Source organism: Phocoena sinus, chromosome 4 (assembly GCF_008692025.1).
Source record: "Phocoena sinus isolate mPhoSin1 chromosome 4, mPhoSin1.pri, whole genome shotgun sequence".
Lineage (NCBI taxonomy): Eukaryota > Metazoa > Chordata > Mammalia > Artiodactyla > Phocoenidae > Phocoena > Phocoena sinus.
Window position 1 is genome coordinate 116,114,182 of NC_045766.1, and position 24,180 is coordinate 116,138,361.

At 35.7% G+C, this 24,180-nt stretch overlaps 1 protein-coding gene across 7 annotated transcripts in view; it reads left to right on the forward strand.

The window, feature by feature from the left end:
- The window catches only part of LOC116753517 (canalicular multispecific organic anion transporter 1-like), an 89,776-nt gene that overhangs the window by 19,497 nt on the left and 46,099 nt on the right, over window positions 1-24,180 (forward strand). For 5 of the 7 annotated variants that reach the window (XM_032631353.1, XM_032631352.1, XM_032631356.1 and 2 more), the window contains 9 exons: window positions 1,202-1,379; window positions 7,046-7,300; window positions 8,560-8,625; window positions 11,843-11,980; window positions 13,586-13,732; window positions 15,493-15,577; window positions 15,672-15,738; window positions 16,128-16,254; window positions 21,845-22,021. In XM_032631353.1, coding sequence (XP_032487244.1) covers window positions 1,202-1,379; window positions 7,046-7,300; window positions 8,560-8,625; window positions 11,843-11,980; window positions 13,586-13,732; window positions 15,493-15,577; window positions 15,672-15,738; window positions 16,128-16,254; window positions 21,845-22,021 — 1,240 coding nt within the window. Of the gene's footprint in view, window positions 1-1,201; window positions 1,380-4,159; window positions 4,287-7,045; window positions 7,301-8,559; window positions 8,626-11,842; window positions 11,981-13,585; window positions 13,733-15,492; window positions 15,578-15,671; window positions 15,739-16,127; window positions 16,255-21,844; window positions 22,022-24,180 lie in introns of those variants that run through there. The other 2 variants (XM_032631359.1, XM_032631354.1) reach the window with 2 other exon arrangements.

Here is a 24,180-nt window from a genome sequence, read left to right on the forward strand (position 1 = left end):
ATGTCAGTCAAACCAAAAAATGAGTATTTATATCTGATATCATGAATATAGATTTACGGTCTTTACTATGCCTTGATCACATATTATTTACAGTATTTCCTGGAAATATTTTTAGTAGTTCCATCTTAATATAGTACCTGGTGATAGTCATTTAGTTGTTTGATTTTATGAAACAGGAAACAGTCTAATTGATAGATGTATCTACAGTAAGAAGAATAGTGCTTCTCGTTCAGGAAATTTAATTCTGAGACCAAGAAGTTATTTAGTAAGTTGCTTTTGTAAAAATAATTTGAGGTCCCAATGGATGGCATCTGATAGACATCAACTAAAAATACAGAACCTGCTGTTGTATAATGTTTATGTGGGTTGTGGTCACTTCAAATAGTGATTTTCAGTGACTAGAGGTTTATAGTAGGATTTTTAGAGGCACTGGTATTATATTTGATTCTAAGGTACAATTTTAATAAAGATAATTTCTGAAGTATTTGGTTTATAAAGCAATTCGGGCAACATGAATTGCATTTAAGTATATATCTATTAACGGTCCAAGCTGTTAATGAAGTAGATCGAAGCTTAGATAATTAGAACCATCCCCATTGTCTAGGTGTACCCAGCATTGACCTTAATCACGATGACCATGTTGTTACCAAACTTAAGAGGAAACAAGTAAAGGTAGAGGAGAGGGAAATTGGATATGCATAAAAGTAATAAAAGGTGAGCTATAATTCAGGTCTTTAGAGAAACAGTGTCTTTTTGCCATGCTAAGAGATTGTCTACTTAAGTTCTAATTGTCATGTTTCCCTATATTTAACAAAATGTATGATTTCAGCAAAAAAAAAAAAAAAAGAACTTTTAAATGTCTCTGTGTCTCAATTTTCATGATGAAGTTAGGCCAGAACATTTAATTATTTGATGAGATTGCCATATGAAAACTAGAAAATATCCTTCTACCCACAAGCCTGCGATAATAATTGTTGATTCTATTTATTATATATGCTTGAGTAAAAATAAAGGGGGAAAGGATGCCAAATTGGGCAAGTAAAAGAAGAACAGGCAAGAGTATGTGTGTGTGTGTGTGTGTGTGTGTGTGTGTGTGTGTGTGTGTGTGTAACATTTTGACAGCACTTAATTCACATAAGCATTTTATTACTTCAGATGTTTAACATTTCTTCCCTTTTCTCAATTTGCATATGACATTCAGGCAAATGATCATTTTCTGTGAACACCGCCCAGATTTTGGCTGGAGTGGCTATGGTTATGCTTTGGCACTTTTTGTCATAGTCTTCTTGCAAACCCTGATCCTTCAGCAGTACCAACGTTTTAACATGCTCACTTCAGCAAAAATTAAGACAGCTGTAATTGGACTGATCTACAAGAAGGTAAAAGATTAAAGAAATTCTCAATTTCTAAATGAACCGTATCCTTATGTGCTTTCAAATAAGGGATCTGGAAAAATAGAAGTGTATATTAAAAAGTTCTAGTGTGTCCTTTGAATATACATTTATTCTGCTATGAAAGAACTTTGACTCATCAATATTGGTTGCATTAATTTCTTTATAGGGTCCTCTTTCTATAGTCCCTGAAACTTCTAGTCAACTCTAATCCATGAAATTAAGTGATATTCTGTGTCCACTGTTACATCACTTAACTCCTCCTCAGAAAGTGAGTGGAATTGAATGTTTTATGGTTGTCTATATTTATGTATCAATAAAATTTCTTTCCATGATCATGTTCCATCTACAGAGTACCTTTTACTTCCTCTGCTCACTCTGTCTTTTCATGCAACAAAGCCATCCTTCTCTCTACAGTCGTTACCTATTTCTCTTTGAGTCTAAGCCCTCTCTCACCCACCCCAAAACCTAGCTGATCCTTATACCTAGCATGACCCTAAAGTTTAATTTGTCCTTTCTTGAAAATACAATTTTAAATACCACCTCTTTACCATTCAGAGCCTTTTATTTACATGATAGTTATAAACAAAGAGTTTCCTCCCTCTCATAGTTATCACTGAGTTATTAAATCAACAGGTGTATTTTGCCTTCTTAGTCTGTACTCCTCTATAAATTGTGGGCTCTTCAGATTTGGAATAGAAACTTTTTAACCTGTTGTACCTTTATCATATAAGAGAGTGGCTTTTACACATTTTTATAAAAGTTGGAAGACTGAGTAAGTGAATAAATGAGCCATTGCCTTCAAGAAATTGGGGAGAACTATTAACATACATAATAAATGTGTGGAACTTAATGCAGATATTATAAGAGATCAGATAAGCAGGAAATCTACAATGTGTGTAGGCAGTTGAGGAAGGTTTCACGTAGAAAGGAGACTTGAAATAGTCTTTCGGAAAGCTGTAGGGTTTGTGTAAGTGGAAGGAAATATAATTTGGGTTGACGTGGGCATGAAGTGTTCCAGACCATTTGGCCATATTAGGCCAAAATGGAGGCATAGAGTGATTTTAGAGACTCTGGAATGACCCAAGCTCAATTGAGCCAGGAAATACTGAACTTGAAGTAGAGCTAGCTCTGTATAACGTAGCCCAGATACAGGGTCAGGGAGGCTGCCCCAGTTGTAATTTTAATGGCTGTAAATTCTGCGAATTTACAGAATCCAAATATGGAGAAAAGATTGATCAAAGAGTCTAGGAATCAGTTTAAATGCTAACATTTGTTTTCGATATATGGTCTATATGGAACAGGACTTCATTCATTGATTAAAGCATTGAAGTTTAGGTATAGGATTTGGGTGCATTTACAAGCATAAAAGAGTAGATTGCGGTAGGAATTGGAGCAAACTGTCCGAAATTAAAAGGAAAATCAAGTGCTATGGGTGAGTCCATTATAAGAGCAAAAAGACCCTGGAGATAATGTAAGAGGGAACAGAGTCTACAGGAGTGAGACTGTATGGGTCCTTAGAGAATGTTTAATAACAAAGGGCACTCAAGGATCAAAGGAATACAGCAATCAAGCTGGTTCAGTGGATCCTGCAGTAGGGATTAAGATTTAATTCTAACTCCATCAGACAAAAGCGGAAGTTATTAGTAGTGACCTGTAGTGCTAGGATGCTCTGGGACAGCCCATGCAGGTGGCACAAATATAAGGCAGTCTTTCTTCTGAGTCTGTTATCCTATATCCGCTTTCCAGAGGGACTAACTGGGGTTGCTAAATTTCCCTTCTCCTATACAGATTTTAGGATTCTGATTTTTGTCATATTTAGATAACTTCAAGATCCTAAATGGCTCTCATAGTGGCACCAGATGACCCATGTTCATCTGACATTGGCCCTCCTTCATCAGGGATTTGTCGTTACACTGGGTTAAAGCTGGTCTCACACCTTTTTCTTGGTGAGGAAGGGAGGTGTTTGAAAGCTCTTGTTCTGTATCCATCCACATGACTGCTGCTACTTTGGAGTAAAGTTCAGGGAACATCATTTTTTAAGGTTTGTGGGGAAGAACACAGGCCTCCTTCCACTTGATCACTGCACGAGTCTTTGGGTCTTAAAACTCAGGTTTTGTTACCCCTTAGCTCTCCGTTGCAAGCTCCATGGGAATTCTTTCTTTTTTTTTTTTTTTTTTTTTTTTTGCGGTACGCGGGCCTCTCACTGTTGTGGCTTCTCCCGTTGCGGAGCACAGGCTCCGGACGCGCAGGCTCAGTGGTCATGGCTCACGGGCCCAGCCGCTCCGCGGCACGTGGGATCTTCCCGGACCGGGGCGCAAACCCGTGTCCCCTGCATCGGCAGGTGGACTCTCCACCACTGCGCCACCAGGGAAGCCCTCCATGGGAATTCTTGAGGACTAAGAAAAAAGACATGGTTCAAAAGCAGCATCAGTTAGTCCTGGGCTTAATGTGGGCAGTCTGAGGGCATTCTTCCATCAAATACCATCCAATAGGAGTTTCTGTGATTTTTAAAGTATTCTATATCCACATTGCCCAGTATCGTAGCCACTAGTCATATGGCTGTTAAACCCTTGAAACTGAAATGTGGCTAGTAAGGGTAAGGAAGTAGATTTTTAATTTCAATTAAATTTAAGTTTAATAACCGTGTCTAGACTGTCTACATTTGTGGCTTAAAGGTTTATTCTTTCCTTAATTGTGGGAAGTATATAATATAAAGAAAACTGATAAAATTCTGTTTCCATTCTTTAAAATAGATATGCTTAAGTGCGGTCAGAAGGAGGAGAGAGAAAGAAAATCCTGGCATACTTTTTTTGCATCCAAAGGAACTGAAGAAAAATGAATTCTCATAGATTTATGAGGATCCACCTTTACGAACACCATGACTCATTAGAAGTATGGCAACCGCTGTTTGAGAATCACTGGGATAGAAGTGTTTAGGGCCCAGCAAGTTCTAAATTATATGATGTCTATGACTTATAGCTAGGATGGTCAGGAAAAATAGTTCAGGAAATAAAGATATGAACCAGGGCCGTGGCAATGAGTCCAGAAAGGAACAAATACACGAGGGAGAATGTGAAATTGTAAAACAAGTTTCATCATCATAAGATGAAATGAACCATTAGTGAATTGAGCTCAGTGATAAAAAGATATTTCCAGTCCATGAAAAGGGTTTTTGAGGTTGGAAGCCATATCTGGTTTATCTGGGTCTTCTTAGAGCATAATTCAATCGATGAAATGAATGAAGTTTCAAAAAGTGATGAGTCACAGTTGTGTTACAGATCCTCCTGAGTGGGTCCCCAACAAGGGTCCTTCTGTCCAGTGTCCTTCGAGCCAACCAAGTTTGGGTTAGGAGCAAAGGAAAGCTTTATTCTTTGATCAGATAACGGAGAGATGGGAGCTCGCTCTAGAGCAGGGGTCCACAATCCGCCCCCACCCCGGACCCCCAGTCCGTGGAAGAATTTTCTTCCAGGAAACCAGTCCTTGGGGACCGCTGCTCTACAGCACAGGGCTCTCCCGGCAGGCTGGCGGGGAGGGGAGGGGGCGGGGTTCTTGCTGGGTGGTTGCAGCTGTGCTGCTCAGGTTCCCGATCAAGGTGCCAGGCCCAACATCTCTGCTCGCGGTCTGCTGCTGCCATCTTGGATCAAGTGTCATGCGTGGCTACTGCACCCCGACACCGAGCATCGGTGTAGGCTCAGCCGTTTCCGTTCTCAGGAGGAACTCTGGTCTGAAGGACTGGGTGCAAGGCCTCTGCACACTGTCCCCTGGGAGCAAGTGAGACTAGACTAAACACCCAGGGAAAGGGAAAAAAAAAAAGGTTAGACTTTATTGTATTACCCAGTCCCCTTAGAATTGTTTTGTTTTGTGTTTTTTAACATCTTTATTGGGGTATAATTGCTTTACAATGGTGTGTTAGTTTCTCCTTTATAACAAAGTGAATCAGTTATACATATACATATGTTCCCATGTCTCTTCCCTCTTGCGTCTCCCTCCCTCCCACTAGAATTGTTAATGGGTTTTTGCCGGTGACAGTTGTGCTTTGTGTGTTTTCCAAAGGGAGGGTATTTATTTGGTTCCTTGGATAATTTGATGATTTTGAATTACTCAGTCTTTTAGTATTTTCATAAATACTAAGTGTGGTTTATCTTTTCCTTCTAGAAAAGTGGGAGAAAAGAGTTTATATTTGTTTATAGTAGTAAGTTGGGGGTGGGTGCTATTAGAGATCAATGGATCTCTCTTAAAAAATGCTATAGTCTTAATGAAATGAGATTAACTGTTCTTGGATTTCCATTGTTTTACTTGGCCACTTTAAATGGTCAGTAACTTATTAAGGGAGTTTACAAAGCTACATTTGGAGGAGGCGTGGATAGAAGCCTAACTATTGTTGTGATTAGTATTTTTTCCTTTTTTCCTCTTATGGGAGCAGTACTTATTCTGTTTTATCATCAGCACCACTGTGCCCCTTAGAAGTCAGTAGCAGAAATGTAAAGGATTCAACGCTGCAGTAGCCATAGGGCTTAGGGGGATCCTGACACTTTGTGAAACTCCCAGGTCTGTGCATCTCCTCCAGCAGCCCCATGACCTCCCACACGCACTGAGCCCCCTCGGCTTTAAGCTAGGGAATGTTAGAAGTGTTCCACTGAAGGCCCTGCCTACTTTTTTTCCAGATGGGCTTTTCCTCTGGCTTTGTATTAGTCATTTATTGAATAAATAGATCTTGAGTGCCTCCTGTATACCATTTACTTTTGTTAGATCCAGCTCTCAATCCTGTCTCTCTTTAAATCAATGTGATGGAAATTCTTTAGAACTTTTGTCATATGAATGGACTTTTGCCTCTTTTCCAGTTTAAATATAAACTTACACTATTTTTACAGTTATTTATGCTTTTCACTGGGAATTTTAAATGAGTGGGAAATTAAATAAATGAATTTCTAATATCAACCTTAGTAAGAAGATACCAGTAATTAACCTTAAGGATATTGAATTCAATATAATATTAAATAAGATACACAGAGGGAAAGTGAGAATTAGGCTTTGGAAGAAAAGAAAAGATGTATTTCCAACTTGTCCATGAAGCCTTTTCAATAATCTTATCTCTCTAAATCCCCATGGCCCTTCTTACCTATTGTTATAATCAGCCTGTGTGTAGGACGTTTGTGTAGGAGGGGAGTGGACTGCACAATTAGATTATAATCTCTTTAAGAATTAGGACTGTATCATTGAAAAATTAGCATTCATTAGATATTCATTGATTCACTTGTGTACTTTGTATTGATAAAAGTTAGATGGTTTAGCATTATACGCCAGTAAATAGAGAGGAAGCTCAGTGCTAGAAATCTAGAATTGATGTCTTTTGCAGTTTTTCAATTCCACAAATTGTAAAGGGTTCTTGGTGAACGTATTTGCTTGGGCATCCAACTGTTACTCTCTACCAATACATAGTAAATTTTAAAACTATTAATTTGATCAATAATTGTTTTTTCTTCATCTAAAAACATAGCTCTTGATATTATATGATCCGATGCATAAGTAATCATGCATATTTGTCTAAATATATTACAAATTTTTATTTTTAGTTAAAAGTTACCATTGTTTGACTGTAAAGATCCCTCATGATCTACAGAACTCTGAGTATTTTGCTTCTCTTTTTCCAGGCCCTGCTTTTATCTAATGTTTCTAGAAAAAAGTTTTCCACTGGGGAAATTATTAACTTGATGTCAGCAGATGCCCAGCAGCTCATGGACTTGACCGCAAACATCAATCTCCTTTGGTCAGGTCCTTTTCAAATCCTGATGGCCATATCATTCCTTTGGCAAGAGCTGGGTCCAGCAGTGTTAGCAGGGGTAGCAGTCCTTGTGTTTGTTATCCCAATGAATACTTTAGTTGCAAATAGAATGAAAAAGCTGAAGGTAAGAATATGATTGCCTCAAGTTACATGTGTCCAATAGTACTTATTACTTTAATACATTTAGGTGCTGAAAATTTATGCCTTTTATATTTTTCTGAAGTTTTCAAATAATTACCAAAAAGATTAGGCTTTAAAGATGAGAAATAGAAAATAACATATGATTATAAAATAATTACGAATTACTAAACACACTAGTATTTAGAATAACAGGTTTTTCAGTGAATTCTTTTAAACTAATTTTTAAAAAATATTCTGGATTTTAAATGATTGTAAGTCAAATTTTTAGGAATGGACTTACTTTTTTTTTTTTTTTTTTTTTTTGAGGTACACGGGCCTCTCACTGTTGTGGCCTCTCCCATTGCGGAGCACAGGCTCCGGACGCGCAGGCTCAGCGGCCATGGCTCACGGGCCCAGCCGCTCCGCGGCATGTGGGATCTTCCCAAACCGGGGCACAAACCCGTGTCCCCTGCATTGGCAGGCGGACTCCCAACCACTGCGCCACCAGGGAAGCCCTGGACTTACATTTTTAGGACCTTAATCTAGAGCCCTAAGACATCCAAAGAGACTCCAATATTATATACAAATATTCCAAACAGAAAATATGCTTTAATCATACAAACAATATTAAGGATATTAACTTGTAAATGTGTACTTTGTTAGATATACAAATACTTATTATTATATATAAAATAATTGTGGCAGTATTATTGGAGGAAACCCTTAAGAAGCAATACCTAAACAATAATAAGTATAAAATAATATAAATATTAAGCATTTGAATAAATGTATAATACTTATATAATGTTTGCAAAAAAACCAGTATTTGAAAATATACATTTAATCACTCTAATTTCCAAAGTACTAATAACACTCAAGATAGTACACTTAAAATATAGAAACCTTTATTTATATATATATATAATTGATAGAGTTTGGGGAATTTTATCCCATTTTAATAGAATATGGATATTATTTTATCATTCCATTCTAAATAGCTATTATATTTTCTACTCTTTTGGAAAATGTACACCTTGTTTTTATCCTACTGCTGGCTACTCTCAAGTTTATAATGTCTATTTATAACTATTTTCTAACATTATCAACAGAATAATATTGCATGAACATTATAAGATGGTTTTATATAAAATATTATACAAAATAGAGGAAATACATTGTATTTTTAAAAATAGCTATGGTCATGTCAATTAAAGTATTAGCAACTCTCGTCAAATATACTTTCATTTTCTTTCCCTTACCTAGAAAAGCCAAACGAAGAACAAAGACAAACAGATAAAACTGCTCAATGAAATCTTACATGGAATTAAGGTAATATAAAAAGAGCATACCTTTAATTTAACTATTTAGAATATAGCAATGAGTTAAACAATAAATGAATTTTTTAGCATTCTCAATATCAAAGTAATGATATAAGTATAATTTTTGAGGGAGTATTTTAGATTTCAGATATATAGGAATTCTTATTGTTGAAATAACATTTAAATAAAGCCAAATAAAATGCAGGCTTTTTTTTTTTTTGATTCTCAACCAACAACTAAACACAAATATCCCAAAAGATACAAAATATTACTTGTTTCAAGGGTAGAAGTGATGGGATGAAGCAGGGCAGAGTGACAATATCATTGTCATCAGTGTGAAGGCAGATTTATACAGACAGGGTAAGTGATGAGAAGGCAGATTTATACGGGGTTCTTTTACTCAGAATAGAAATGATCATTCAAATGCTATTCTATGAAAGGTGTGTTACAGATTATTTGTTTCCTAGAAAAGCTACCCCCACTCCACACCACTAACATTTTCTCTGTGATAAAATGAGTGAAACCTTTTGAACTTTTGAATAGAGATCTTCCTGAATTTACAATGGAGCTATATCCTGATAAACCCATCATAAGCTGAAAATATCCTTAAGTCAAAAATGCATTTAATACACCTGACATACTGAATATCATAGCTTAGCCTGGCCTAAATATGCTCAGATCACTTACATTAGACCACAGTTGGGCAAAATCATCTAACACAGAGCCTATTTTATAATAAGGTGTTGAAAAGTTCATTAATTTATTGAATACTGTACTGAAAGTGAAAAACAGAATGGTAGTATGGGTACAGAATGGTTGCAAGTGTATTGGTTGTTTACTGTTTGGACTGTGTGGCTGCCCAGCATCACGACAGAGTAGTATACCACATATTACCAACCCGGGAAAAGATCAAAATCCAAAATTGGAGGTGCAGTTTCCATTGAATGAGCATTGCTTTTGCACCATCCTAGAGCTGAAAAATCCTAAATTGAATCATTGTAAATGGAGACCTGTATATAATTTCAAATCCTATTGCACTTGGATTATAGCTTACCAGATTTTTCTAAAGCACAAAATTTGCAGAGTTCACATGGAATTTCCTTCTAACATTTATTTTATTTATTTATTTATTTATTTATTTATTTATGTATTTATTTTGTGGTACGCGGGCCTCTCACCGTTGTGGCCTCTCCCGTTGCGGAGCACAGACTCCACAGGCTCCAGACACGCAGGCTCAGCAGCCATGGCTCACAGGCCCAGCCGCTCCGCGGCATGTGGGATCTTCCCAGACCGGGGCACGAACCCGTGTCCTCTGCATCGGCAGGCGGACTCTCAACCACTGCGTCACCAGGGAAGCCCTCCTTCTAACATTTAAAAATGCATAGGACATTCCCTCTGTCTGGTGCATCTATCATTATATACACAGAATAAACCCATTATATGTACCCATTGATTCACCTTAGAATCAATAAATGATGTACTGTATTGTGCTGTGTAGAATTTTTACAAAAATATAAATTACTGAAGTGAAAGACATTGTTAGATTGAAGATACCTTGAAAGGAGGCTATTATCCATTTAATCATCTGAACTTTAGAATGGCAGTAAGTAACTCTGAAATTTAACTCAGATTATTCAATAAGGTCACACATCCCCAAAGTATATGATCCAGATGCAACTTGCACCTCTTGGTGGGTTAATTGAGAGCTCCTGCATCCATTAGAAAGTAGAGTGATATATGTTCATAGATTTTAAGTATTGATATTCATAAAAGGAAATTTGTATTATCAGTAGGACTAGGACAGTGTAGATAAAATAAAAGAAAATTTCCTCAAGATCTAAGCAAAGTTCAAGATTTAAAATAGCGGTCCCAGTAGTAAATACACTAGAATATTGGTAGAGGTCCAAGTGGCAATCAATTAGTATAGTTTAAAGGTGTGAGCAGTTTGCATCCTTGGAGTCTGAAAACAGGTGTCATAGAGCCTCTATTTGATAATGATAATATATTAGCATTTATTGAACATTTTCTATGTGTCATGTACTGTGCCTATCACTTTATATCTGTTTCCTCATATAATTCTTATAAACCTCAAGAAAAAGATTTCTCATCTTCATTTTACAAATAAGGAAGCAAAGTATCTGAGCAGGTAAGGGTCATGTCTAAGTTCACAGAGCTGGTGAGAGATTATTAGGGATCTCCAGAGCACCAGGACTAATAGGACAGATAGACATATAGATAGATAGATAGATAGATAGATAGATAGATAGATAGATAGATAGATAGATAAAGATTTATTTTAAGGAATTGGCTTATGATTATGGGGGCTGGCAAGTGTGAAATCTGTTGAGAAGCCTGGAAATTCCAGCAGGAGTTGATGTTGCCATCTTGAGCCTGGAGGCAGAATTCCTTCCTTCTCAGGGAGCCTCAATTTTTTCTCTTAAGGTCTTCAACTGATTGGATGAGGCCAACCCATTTAATGGAGGGTAATCTGCTTTATTTAAAGTCTGATGACTTAAATGTTAATCAGATCTAAAAATTACCTTCACAGCAACATCTAGACTGGTGTTTAATCAAAGAACTGGGCAACATAACGTAGCCAAATTAACACATAAAATTAATCATCACAAAGAGATAGAGCTGGAATTTGAATGTAGGTCTTTCTCACTCTAAAACATATGTGGTGAGTCATTGTATGATTCTGCTTCTGCATGTTTTCCGTCTCAGAAAATAGTTTACAATCTAGAACACCAGTAACCTTTCAGAAAATGGCTTGAAGTCCCAAGACATCAGTTTTCAAGAAATTGGGAGACCAAGGAGAGAAGCTTAGATATTCAGAAATGGGAAGAGAACAGAACTGAGAATTGGACCAGCAGGAAAATTGACAGGATTAAACTAGATAGAAACTGCTATGGAGCTCATGCCAGGAACCGGGATGTTGCCAAAATCTGGCTCAAGAATAAGCTACTGGTGGGTAAGGGAGACATAAGCCTGGGGAAATGGTGATTTCCTCCCCCGACCCACCCCAAAAAAACACAATTCAAGGAAGTGTTTTGACTCTGTTGAAAACAGGAGAAATTTTCTTTACTTTATAGGTAACATCTGTTTTTTTACCTACACAATTACGTGAGTGTGTGTATGTGTTATAGTGTGTGTATTTGTACGTGTGCATGCTTTTATTCCTTCTATGATATTGATTGTCAAATAGTCATTGTCTGACTTCTTCACAGATCCTTAAACTTTATGCATGGGAACCCTCCTATAAAAAGAAGATTATTGAAATTCGAGAACAGGAATTGGAAGTTCAAAAATCAGCTGGGTATCTTGCTGTATTTTCTATGCTGACTTTAACTTGCATTCCATTCTTTGTGAGTGTGTGTATTATTTCTTGTTTTGATTTTCAAATTTGATTTGCGGATTCACCTTCAAATTACCTGGAATTAAGGTGTCCAAAGTGAAATCTTCTTTATCTGAATTTAAATTTAAAAAATATGCGGTCATTAACCTATGGAGATAAGAGAATGAAAGTTTTAAAGAAGGGGAAAATTTTTTTGACGCATTCTCATTGGTCTGTATTTTTTATATATAATAAGATTTTACATCTTTGTAAATTTCTTATAGATTGAACATATGCCATCCTCATTCTTAAAAAATATAACCTGTACTTCAGAGTTCCATCTCAGCTCTAAAATTTTTTGATTTTCATGATTAATCCCTTTTAAGCAAGACCCAAAGTCACACTACATAGAGTTGGGAAGGGAAGTTATCTAAACATTTATTGAGTGTTTCTACTGTTTACCAGACAAGTTATATGCGTTGCTTTATTTCATTCTTGAAATAATAAGGCATTACTTTTCTCATTGCACAAAAGGAAATGGAAATATTGATAGTTTGGAAACATCCTCAAAGTTATAGAATTAGTATTTGTAGGTGAATTGATATGAACTGAGGTCATTCTCCTTCTGTCACTTCATACAAATATTGGTAATCTCATGCTATTTAAAGAGTATAAATTGGGCTTCCCTGGTGGCCCAGTGGTTGAGAGTCCGCCTGCCGATGCAGGGGACATGGGTTCGTGCCCCAGCCCAGGAAGATCCCACATGCCGCGGAGCAGCTGGGCCCCTGAGCCTGCGCTCTGCAACGGGAGAGGCCACAACAGTGAGAGGCCCGCATACCACAAAAAAAAAAAAAAAAAAAAAGTATAAATTGCCTTGAAATATGAAGCAGCAGCTGAAAGCTAAAGGATAAGAAAACTACATATACCTGAAGCATCAATTTTAACCAAAGTTACCACTCTCAGTGGTGATGGGGTCAGGGAACATTCTATATGTCTCCCCTGTTGTTAATTTAAAATATTATTATTTTTTATTCAAACAGACATATGGGTATTATGAAAGTAAAAACAATATTTACATTTGGAATACTTTAGTAGAAATGTCCAAGAAACATTTGTTTAAGACAGTCCTATGTACATGATAAGTAGTCAATACATTCTCACTCATAAATGAACTTTTCTGCCTTTTCTAAATGAAACTTATGCTAGTAAATATAAATCTTATCAGTCGTGATCTCTTTATGCCTTCCTCAGTTAATACTAAGGCACAGAGAAAGTATAATTATTGAATATGAGATAGAAGGTATGCACACGTTACTGGAAAAAATTTACATAAAACTTCTCCACTTTGAAAAAAGATGAACTACTATATGTTTTAAATGGGAATAATTACTCTAGTGAAAATACGATATGTCAAAGAAGGGAGCTAGACCATATTTTCATAGGATGTCATTATCTAGGATACACAATTGTATGATCTGTACTAAACATTGATTTCATAACTTTCTGCAGTAGTACTGCATAGTACTGAATTTTGGTAAACAGCAACAATAAATGTTCTTAAAATTTTCTTTCCTAATTTTGAGTCTCTAACTCATAATTGAATAACTGAAGATAATAACATATCTCTATTTTTAAGGTGTCCCTGGCAACATTTGGCATCTATTTCTTACTGGACGAAGGCAACATTTTAACAGCCACTAAAGTGTTCACATCTATGTCTTTGTTTAATATTTTGAGGCTTCCTCTGTTTGATTTACCAATGGTGATCTCAGCTGTGGTCCAGGTACATCCAAAGTATCCTTAAACTGAGAATCATTTCTCTACTGAAATCTATGGTTTTGCATATTTCATTTCTTTGTCTTTTTTTTAAATTTCACTTTTTGTAGTTGCTTTATACTGCTTTCAAAATTAACCTCCCTGATTTAATGAGCAATAGAGAACATTATAGAATGGAAGGAATCGTGTCTTCTTTGCCTGTGCTTCTCTTCTATAAAAATGACTTTTACACGTCTTTTCAATAGAAAGTCAATTGACTTTCTTTTCAAGTCAATTGAAAATGACTTTTCAATATGTGATACTGTTTTCTTTGCTAAGTGTTAGTTTCTTTTATTTAGCTTTTTAAAATTTGGTGTTTGACACTATGCCATTAGAGGGTTCATTTTCTGTTTTCAGCTGAAAAACTTTTAACTAGGTGCTTTGCACAGAGCTGGATCTGAATTTTCCCAGGGTTCAGCAGCATTTCATCTATACTGAATGAATAAACCAGGGAGAAAAGTGCATTGGTAATATCAGTCTGCCAACAAACCTTGTATGAGGTATCTGGTTCAGCCTGCTTTTATTGTAATCTCCAATTGCTAGAGGCTCTTTAGATGCTATAATGAGTAGAAGGTGGCTAAAACCACAAGGAATCCAAAGAACTGAGTTCCTTCATCCCTTTGCCCTGAGATTTTCTCAGTTAAATTTTTTTGATATCAGGTTTGGGCATTCCACCATCAAATCCTTTTCAAGTCTGGGTTCATAAACAAAGTGAATCTTTGCTTATTGGAACCGGCTCTTTGATCTAAGAACTTTGCGTTTTAATTTTTAAATTATTTAAATGAAGAGTAACATACTTCTATAGTAAATACCAATTAAGCTATTTTTGTTACATAATACCATTTTTATGTTATTTTACTAATAATGACCAACAGAGGGCATAGAAGTACTATTGTTGTGATGCTTTTAACACTTGTTTCACAGCACACTTCTCTTAAAGAAAATGTCATTCTTAGCGTAACAGTTTAGTTTTGCTTTTGAAATTAGAATCTAGCTAAAGATCTGGTATGGCAAAGTGTTTTCCAACTCCTAGTGGTATGCTACTACTGTCACTAAACAAATAAGGAGAACAATTGTCAAAAAAAAAAAAAAAAGAAAGAAAAGGAAAGAGAAGAAAAAGAAAAAGAACCAGCTCTGCATACTGATATGACACACTTGGTAAACAAAACCACAGCCCAATTACATCTTATCCATTAACAATAGACATTTCCTAGCATAAAGTGAATAAAAATATACTAGAGGTTTCATGCAAGTCAGTTTCAGGGGGAAAAATGATTCTATTTATCATAATTGTAGCTAAACATTTTACAGGTATTTTACTATAACTAAATGTTACTATTGCCAAAACAATCATTTTATTTATGCTCAGAAGCAGAATTCATTCAATTGTCCTGAAGTTGCTTTTAAAAACTAATTTTTGTATAATTATTAATTAATCAGTTATTATGACTTTACTAGAATGTTAAGGAGGAATTTTGGCTTCTTCTTTTCGTGCTTTCCTGCATATATGATATTTGTTTTGATCTTTGATCCTTGAAACTGTTCTTTTTCTTTATGGATGGACTTATTTATAAACATTAAAACAATGCAAACTATGCTTGCTGAATATTTCTATCAATATCTTCAATTTGCATCAAAAAATTTTAATCATACTGTAATTAACAATATACTTTTCAGTTTAACTTGTGCTTGAAACCCAAAAAATTTCATTTGCATTTATTTTGATAGACAAGAATATCATTGGTTCGTTTGGAAGACTTTCTCAATACTGAGGACTTTCATCCTCGAAGTATAGAAACAAAGTACATAGGAGGTCAGCAGTTCCTCTTTGTATTCAATATTTATTTGACTTCTAGGCTGAAGACAATTGATTCGAAGATACATTTGTATTTAATTTTTCTTCCTAGATCATGCCATTGGTTTTACAAATGCTTCCTTTTCCTGGGATAAAACAGGGATTCCAATATTAAAAGAGTAAGTCATGGTTTGGGGAAAATTAAAAACAAAAAAATTTTAGCATTGAATTCTATAATGTTCCATGTTTTTATTTTTTAGAGTTTTTAAGCAGAAGGTAAATCTATTGGAATTTACAAGATTTTTTTAAAACCTTTCACTGCACATTTCATTTTTATGGTTGTTTTACTCTCTTTTTTCCCTGTTCATTTCTTCTATTTCCTCTGCAGCATTTGCTGTTGCATTTTGGAAGTTTGGGTGTTTGTAGAATAATGTAGAACAGTGTGAATAGCAGCAATTTCAGGGATGATACCCAGTGCAGTGATACAGTGACTTGTCTAGGAATATACATTAAAAACAATTATAACATGAACTTCTTATGTCATCTCTCTCATTTTCTTGTCATGCAGCTTAAACATAAAGATTCCAGAAGGAGCTTTAGTGGCTGTTATAGGGCAAGTTGGGTCTGGAAAATCATCTCTGCTTTCTGCTGTTCTAGGGGAAATGGAGAAACTTAAAGGAGTAGTCCAAAGAAAGGTAAAGTCAACAATGCATTCTTTTCACATCTCCTAGTGTAATAGGCTACAGCCAGCATATCGTTAGTGTCAATAAGAATTTATCAAATTGAATTGAAGATGCAAGTATTTAATGAGCATTTCTAGTTTGTAACAATCATTTAAATTTCCACAGAAATTGATTAACTGTGGATGGCTTAGTAAGAGCATTGTGTCCTCCAAATACTTCAGCAAATCATTTAGGAATGCTTATGGTAATTGTTTGATGATATTAACTAAATTGCAACCAATTATAGAGAAATGAATGTGATTTATAATGTAGTTTGATTAGGTTTCTAATTATCATTCACTGCAATGTTTCCTAAGTAATTATGGCCGTTCCATTTCTAAGAAATCTTGTAGTTGCTCATGAGAAGGACCTTTGACCTAGAAAAACCTCAGGAAAATAATAATATTAATCGCTTACATTTAAATTTAAGCCTTTGGACTAAGGAGAGGTCTGCTCCACTCCCAGCCATTTGTTTTATTCTTAAAGATCAGTAGGAATAAGAATTCAAGAAGTTCTTCATCAGCTTTTTCTTCTCTGAAATACTAGACTATCTAATGAGTTTTTCCTTAGACCTAACTAACTGTTAGGTAAAATACTACCTATTCGCTCCTCTCACATCTGACAAGATGGAGAAGCTCTATAGATCTGAAACCAGTGTCTTCACAGTTTTGCTCTCGAGGAAAAAGCAACTCCAAATCTTTTTATTTTTTTGTTCATAATATATCTTTCCTCATGTCTTTATATCTTTCCTGACTCCAGTTCTTTAGTGATTATTTATTTCTCTCTCAGCGTTGCTATTTCTTAGTTTGGAATCAAGTATGAGTTTTAGGACTTTTTCTGATAAGGTTACACTTAATGAATACCACTATTTAACTTTAAGTACACGATCTTTGTGTCCTTATGTGCTTCCTAATGATTACAACCAGCCATTTGTCTATCGATCAAGATGACTATACCTTTTCCTAGGCCAGTAAGTATCCTTTAAAAATATAATGCTTGTCATGTTGATTTTATTATCGTTCAGTTTCTTTGGTTAATTTCACAAAGCAATTATTGAGCACATACTATGTGCCTAGCACTTAGTACCAGGGAAATAAACATGAATAGGATATGCTACGCTTCTTACAGAGTTCATAGTCTAGTGAGGGAGCTACTAAGATCAATTACAACAAGTATTTAAATTAGATTTTTTAACTGAAACGGTATAAAAACAACAAATTCTGCTTTAAAAAGAAAAACAATCAGAAAGTAGGTAGCCTTTTATTTAATCTTGAAAAATAATTAGGAGTGTATCAGTATAAAAACAATATCAATTCTAGGTTTCACCTGATGCATAAATGATAATAATAAGCTTGAAAGGTTAAGCAGTAGATTGAATAAGATAATGTGCAAAGACCTAGACTAGTTCTTGGCATAGAGTCAGCTGGCTCCCTATGAATTTTTATGGTTTTATTATCTTCATTATGATTGTTGAGGTACTCATGGTAAGATTTAAAGATTATTTCTGATACCTTTGAGAATTCGTAATTAAGAAAGTGTTCATGGTGATAATAGAAACCATAACATTGCTATTACTAATCGTAAAGCAGAGAGGACACACTTTGTTTATGTTAAGCTAGGGTTGTCAAAGAGAAACAATAAATATATATATATTTTTCAGAGATATATAACGTGTTTTAATTCTCTTGGAAGAATTTCTCTTTAATGGCTTGTTTTTCTTTCTTTTTTTTTTTAAAGATTTGATGAAAGTTCATAATAATGCAACTGACAATGAAATTTAGTTATTTCTGAGATATACATTTTAAAGTAATAACTAGAATTATGACTTATAACATTATACCAGAACATATAAGATTTTTAGAAATTTCATGTAATGTCTGCAACATTTATATTAACGTATTTCCATACAAATAACCCAAAGAAAGTTTAGTATTAGTTGTTTGTTTGTTTGTTTGTTTGGTTTTTTATACTGCAGGTTCTTATTAGTCATCAATTTTATACACATCAGTGTATACATGTCAATCCCAATCGCCCAATTCAGCACACCACCATCCCCACCCCACCGCGGTTTTCGCCCCTTGGTGTCCACACGTTTCTTGTCTACATCTGTGTCTCAACTTCTGCCCTGCAAACTGGTTCATCTGTACCATTTTTCTAGGTTCCACATGCATACGTTAATATACGATATTTGTTTTAAAGGGAAACAATATTATCTGTCTGTATAATTGGCCACATTGTTCTTTAGGAAGCTTGTTGGTCTGGATCAGTGGAGGATTTGAGGTACCACACTCTGAATTATTTCTGAAAACATTTTTAATCCTAAATATATGTGTCATCCTTATTATATCTAATTTAGTAGTAATATCATAATGATGGCATGGCCAACTTAACGTTTAGTATTTATAAGGTGATCTTGTTTACATCTTTCTGTTTCTCAAGGTTTCACATGAGCGCTTTTTTGAGGCATATCATTCCAACGTTCAAATTCTAAGATCCCCTATTCTCAGTTTCTAAGGCTTACATCAGACGTCATTCATGCAGAGTATCCAATATTCAATGTTCTTTGATAAAACATCAGAGATTTAGAGTCCATTTTTGAATTAGCAAAACTTCTATCGTAGTTTTATTATTAAGTATGAAATGAAACAAAAACATTTTCATTTGTATGTGAGACGCAAATGATAATTATAATGATGATAAAAGGAAAAATTTACATCTCTGTGAAAATTGATTAACTTTTTTTCAGCTGCTGTCATACCAGAACATCAAGTCCACACCTCTCAATGTAGTATTTAGTTCCGGTTTTATATTATATACCACTTTTCCCTGTTCTACAATCTTTTCTCCTGTGTTCTTCACCCTCTGTTCCCCTTATCTTGACTAATGTATATCAAGTATTCAGAACTTCTATCACCCGAGGACAGATTTAATATGCTATTCTAATCAAAAGTTATTCACGTGTTTGTTGGCAGTCTGTATATCTTCTTTGGAGAAATGTCTATTTAGGTCTTCTGCCCATTTTTGGATTGGGTTGTTTGTTTTTTTGTTACTGAGCTGCATGAGCTGCTTGTAAATTTTGGAGATTAATCCTTTGTCAGTTGCTTCATTTGCTGATATTTTCTCCCATTCTGAGGGTTGCCAACAAACACATGAAAGAATGCTCAACATCATTAATCATTAGAGAAATGCAAATCAAAACTACAATGAGATATCATCTCACACCAGTCAGAATGGCCATCATCAAAAAATCTAGAAACAATAAATGCTGGAGAGGGTGTGGAGAAAAGGGAACACTCTTGCACTGCTGGTGGGAATGTGAATTGGTTCAGCCACTATGGAGAACAGTATGGAGGTTCCTTAATAAACTACAAATAGAACTACCATATGACCCAGCAATCCCACTACTGGGCATATACCCTGAGAAAACCAAAATTCAAAAAGAGTCATGTACCAAATTGTTCATCGCAGCTCTATTTACAATAGCCCGGAGATGGAAACAACCTAAGTGCCCATCATCAGATGAATGGATAAAGAAGATGTGGCACATATATACAATGGAATATTACTCAGCCATAAAAAGAAACGAAATTGAACTATTTGTAATGAGGTGGATAGACCTAGAGTCTGTCATACAGAGTGAAGTAAGTCAGAAAGAAAAAGACAAATACCGTATGCTAACACATATATATGGAATTTAAGAAAAAAAAAATGTCATGAAGAACCTGGGGTAAGACAGGAATAAAGACGCAGACCTACTGGAGAACGGACTTGAGGTTATGGGGAGGGGGAAGGGTGAGCTGTGACAGGGCGAGAGAGAGTCATGGACATATACACACTAACAAACGTAGTAAGGTAGATAGCTAGTGGGAAGCAGCCACATGGCACAGGGATATTGGCTCGGTGCTTTGTGACCGCCTGGAGGGATGGGATAGGGAGGGTGGGAGGGAGGGAGAGGCAAGAGGGAAGAGATATGGGAACATATGTATATGTATAACTGATTCACTTTGTTATAAAGCAGAAACTAACACACCATTGTAAAGCAATTATACCCCAATAAAGATGTTAAAAAAAAACAAGATTAAACACTGAAAAGAAATTCAGCCTTTAAAAAAAAAAAAGTTATTCACTAAATGAGGCAATTCAAGAGCAATTACTTTTGTTTTCAAGATCAAGTCAGATCAGAACTATACTGTTTTGGCTCAAAAGCCATTCTATGTCTTGCATGCTCAACAAGGAGGAATTAAAAGTTAATCTTTGACCTTCAAAGTAGTTGGTAGAAATCAAAAGACTGGTAGTTACACACAGGTCTACGTCAGAAAGTACTTTAAATGTGTGGTATTGTTACAGAGTGCATAATATTCAAAGTACTCAAATCAGTGTTTGGATAGAGTCCATGGGACAGATTGAAATGTGAGTCTCTAGTTCAAATACTGGGAATCCTTTGGAAGACAAGGGCTAGTTCAAAGGATATTTTATGGAGCAGAGTCATATTCAAGAATAATGTCAAGACATAAAATTATCAAAAAATGAATTTAAGAGCAGAGAGTATGTGGAAGAGAGAGATGTGCTGCCCAGACCCCCCCCCCCCCCTTCTAGGAAGGGCTTGCCACCCAGCCTTGGGAGTACATATAGCACATCAGCGCCTTCATGCTGGCCTCCTGGGGTCCCACTCTGAAAGGCCAGGCCAGTTCAGCCTAACAGAGAACAACTGATGGGTGATGCACCTCCATAGCTCTCTGGAGGGTTGACCAAATCTTCGTCGGATCTGAATTGCTGTGTGACTTCCTGCTCTACCCAATCCTCCTTCTTCCTTTTCTTTCCTAAGAATTGATCCCAAATAAACAACTTGCACCCCAAATTCAATATTATGGGCTGAATTGTATTCCCCCCAAATTCATATGTTGAAGTCCTAACCCACAGTACCTGAGAATGTGACTGTATTTGGAGATAAGGTCTTTAAGGAGATAATAAGTTAAAATAAGGTCAGTAGGGTGGGCCCTAATCCAGTATGGCTGACATCTCTATGAGAAGAAGAAATTAGGACACACACACAAAGGGAAGGCCATGTGAAGACTCAGGAGAAGAAAGCCATCTACAAGCTAAGGAGATAGGCCTCAGGAGAAGCCAACCCTGCCAACACCTGATCTCACACTTGTGAGAAAAGAAATTTCTATTGTTTAAGCAACCCAAGAAATTTCTGTTGTTTAAGCAACCCAGTTCATGGTACCTTGTTAGGGTAGGTAGAGCTGACTAATAAACTCAGTGTCTGCTTCCAGAAAATCCCACCAGACAGGTAACTTTGATAGAAGCTAGAATGAAAGTAAATAAAAGGCACCAAGTAACTCATTTGAAGGGGCCTCTAATAAAAATACATAAGATTAAAACAGGATATAAGATGAAAATGTAAATAGAATATCTTTACATTGAAGAAATCATCTAAATATTTTTAAATTCAATTTAAAGAAAGCAAAACCATGGACTAGATACGTTCCTTTAATGTGGTGCATGCAAGTTCTCCTTTTCCCTTGTTAAGGAGTATTTATTTTATTTCTTTCTTTTGTAGGGCTCTGTGGCTTATGTTTCCCAGCAGGCTTGGATTCAGAATTGCATTTTGCAAGAAAACATTCTTTTTGGCTCTGTCATGCAGAAGCAGCTTTATGAGCGAGTTTTGGAAGCCTGTGCGCTCCTTCCCGATCTGGAGCAGTTACCAAATGGAGATCAAACTGAGATTGGAGAAAGAGTAAGGATAATATATTTTATCTTATGCAGGAATAACATTCCATTCAGCTGCGCTAATAGAATATTTATAGCCTTTTTACTGAGGTCTTGAAGAGCTATACAACTATAATTTAAAAAAGTCATTGTAGAATTCCTATGAAAGAGATGGCCATATTAAGGACGAATAATTATTTATTATTGACTATTTTGAAAATAGATTGAAAATCAGCAGGAAATTCTGTTGTTAGTGTCCAAATGGGGGAATGAAAGCCCACCAAGTGGATCATCAACGCTTTGCCTTAGTTGCTGGCATAATGCTGTTCACTATCTAATGAGGGAATAATAGTTTTGTTTCTTCCTGAAGCTCTTGTGCACAAAGTCAAGCCTAGGACAGTGGCAACAGAGCCCCAGTCTCCAGTGGTGGCGCACCAAGGCCAGGTTCCAACGAGGCTCTGAGATGATGCTGTCATGAATGTACCTGTTCCATATTTACACATTCCTGCTTAAGAGGAACTTGTTTCCCAGGCGTCGTATTCTTTGCTCTATTTTATTTTCATCGCATTAATGAATAGTCATTATGCTGCCCAGTGTTTTGGAGTTAAAAACAAAACAAAACAAGATATCATGAGCCAAAGTATGAAGCCCAAGAGATGATCCCAAACCCATGACTAAAATCTCCACTAATTAAACATGAATACAAAAGCAGCCTCTGCCTACGATTCATGTGTACTATGAAGATAAGTAAATAATCCTTAGTGCTTTGAATTTCTGAGAAGAGAGTTAGCATAACATTGTTAGGCATTTTTACCCTGGCTTCAAGTTATTTAATTGTCTTGTTATATAAATTGAAAATTATAGAACAAAACTATAGAAAGGGGAAATATTTAAAATCGAGGGTGTACATTTTGCTGTACATCTGAAATTAACACAACATTGTAAATCAACTATATTTCAATAAAATTTTAAAAAATAAAATCTAGGATGAGGCAAATTTTACCTTTAACTAGACTTACTTTGGTTTCATTCATAGCCTGTTACTTTGCAGATGTATTTTCTCGAAGTGTTAAATTGATTTAATTTTTTTGCAACCTCTGTGTTTTTTCTGGCATCTTCACTATCCCTTGGTGAAATGGCACCATAGCTAGAATTATGCAGAAATGTGACTTCTTTTTCAAACTTGTTAATACGTATGGAACATTATGCTGATAAAGCCAATCTCTAATAAAATGAAATAGCTAAGTATGTAACTAAAAAGTTGAAGTGGGAAAAATTCAAAATGTGAAGTATAGATTTAATATAGTCATTAAATGTTATTGCCACTTATAATTTCTGCTTTTTATATTTTTAAATTAAATTTCTCCCAATCTGATGATGTACTTTAAAATAAACATATAATTGAATATTTCAAAAAGAAATCTGTTTACAGCTGTTTATGAGACGACCAAGATAATGAATGTAGAATTTTCCTCACTTTTATTCATCTTTTTCTTTGGCATTCTTCCACTGAACACAAATAGTTATTAATCTATTATATGCCCTTATTCTGCAATGGGGTATATAAGGGTGAACAAAAGAGCTATCAATCACCCAGTCTTCAAGGAACCGCAATCAACTGGATCTCTGCCAATGATATTATCAATTGTCTTTACCAATATTTATTTGGACACTGTGTGCTGGGAATGCAAGGATAAACTAGGCACGAGCTCATAGGAGAGTGAGACACTGACATGGGTATTGTCATTTCTAGCAATGGGTGAGTAAACAGGACACTGCAAGACAAGAAGGGAGGGAATGAATCACTTTACTTGGAACTCTGGGTAGAAGATTGATTTCAAAGAGGACTTAGAGTATCTTTTGAGTTGAAAAGGGAGGATATGGGCACCCAAGCATATCTGCCCAGATATGAAAAGGCAGGCTAGTCTGCTTGTAGGTCACAGTCACTTGAGAAGGCAGCATTGGGTGAGTGGTTGAAAGATGAGTTAATACCAGAATATAAGTATCTTAGGTTTCTACTAAGGAATTTGCTGATGCTCATGGATGATGGGAAGAGAGAGATATGGGCGTACAAGATTTTTAAGCAAGATGATAACATAATTACAAGATTCGTGATGACAAGTCAGAGGATGGATTGGAGAGAGGAGTGATTGGGTGATAATAGCTAATGTTGATTGTGTCTGTATT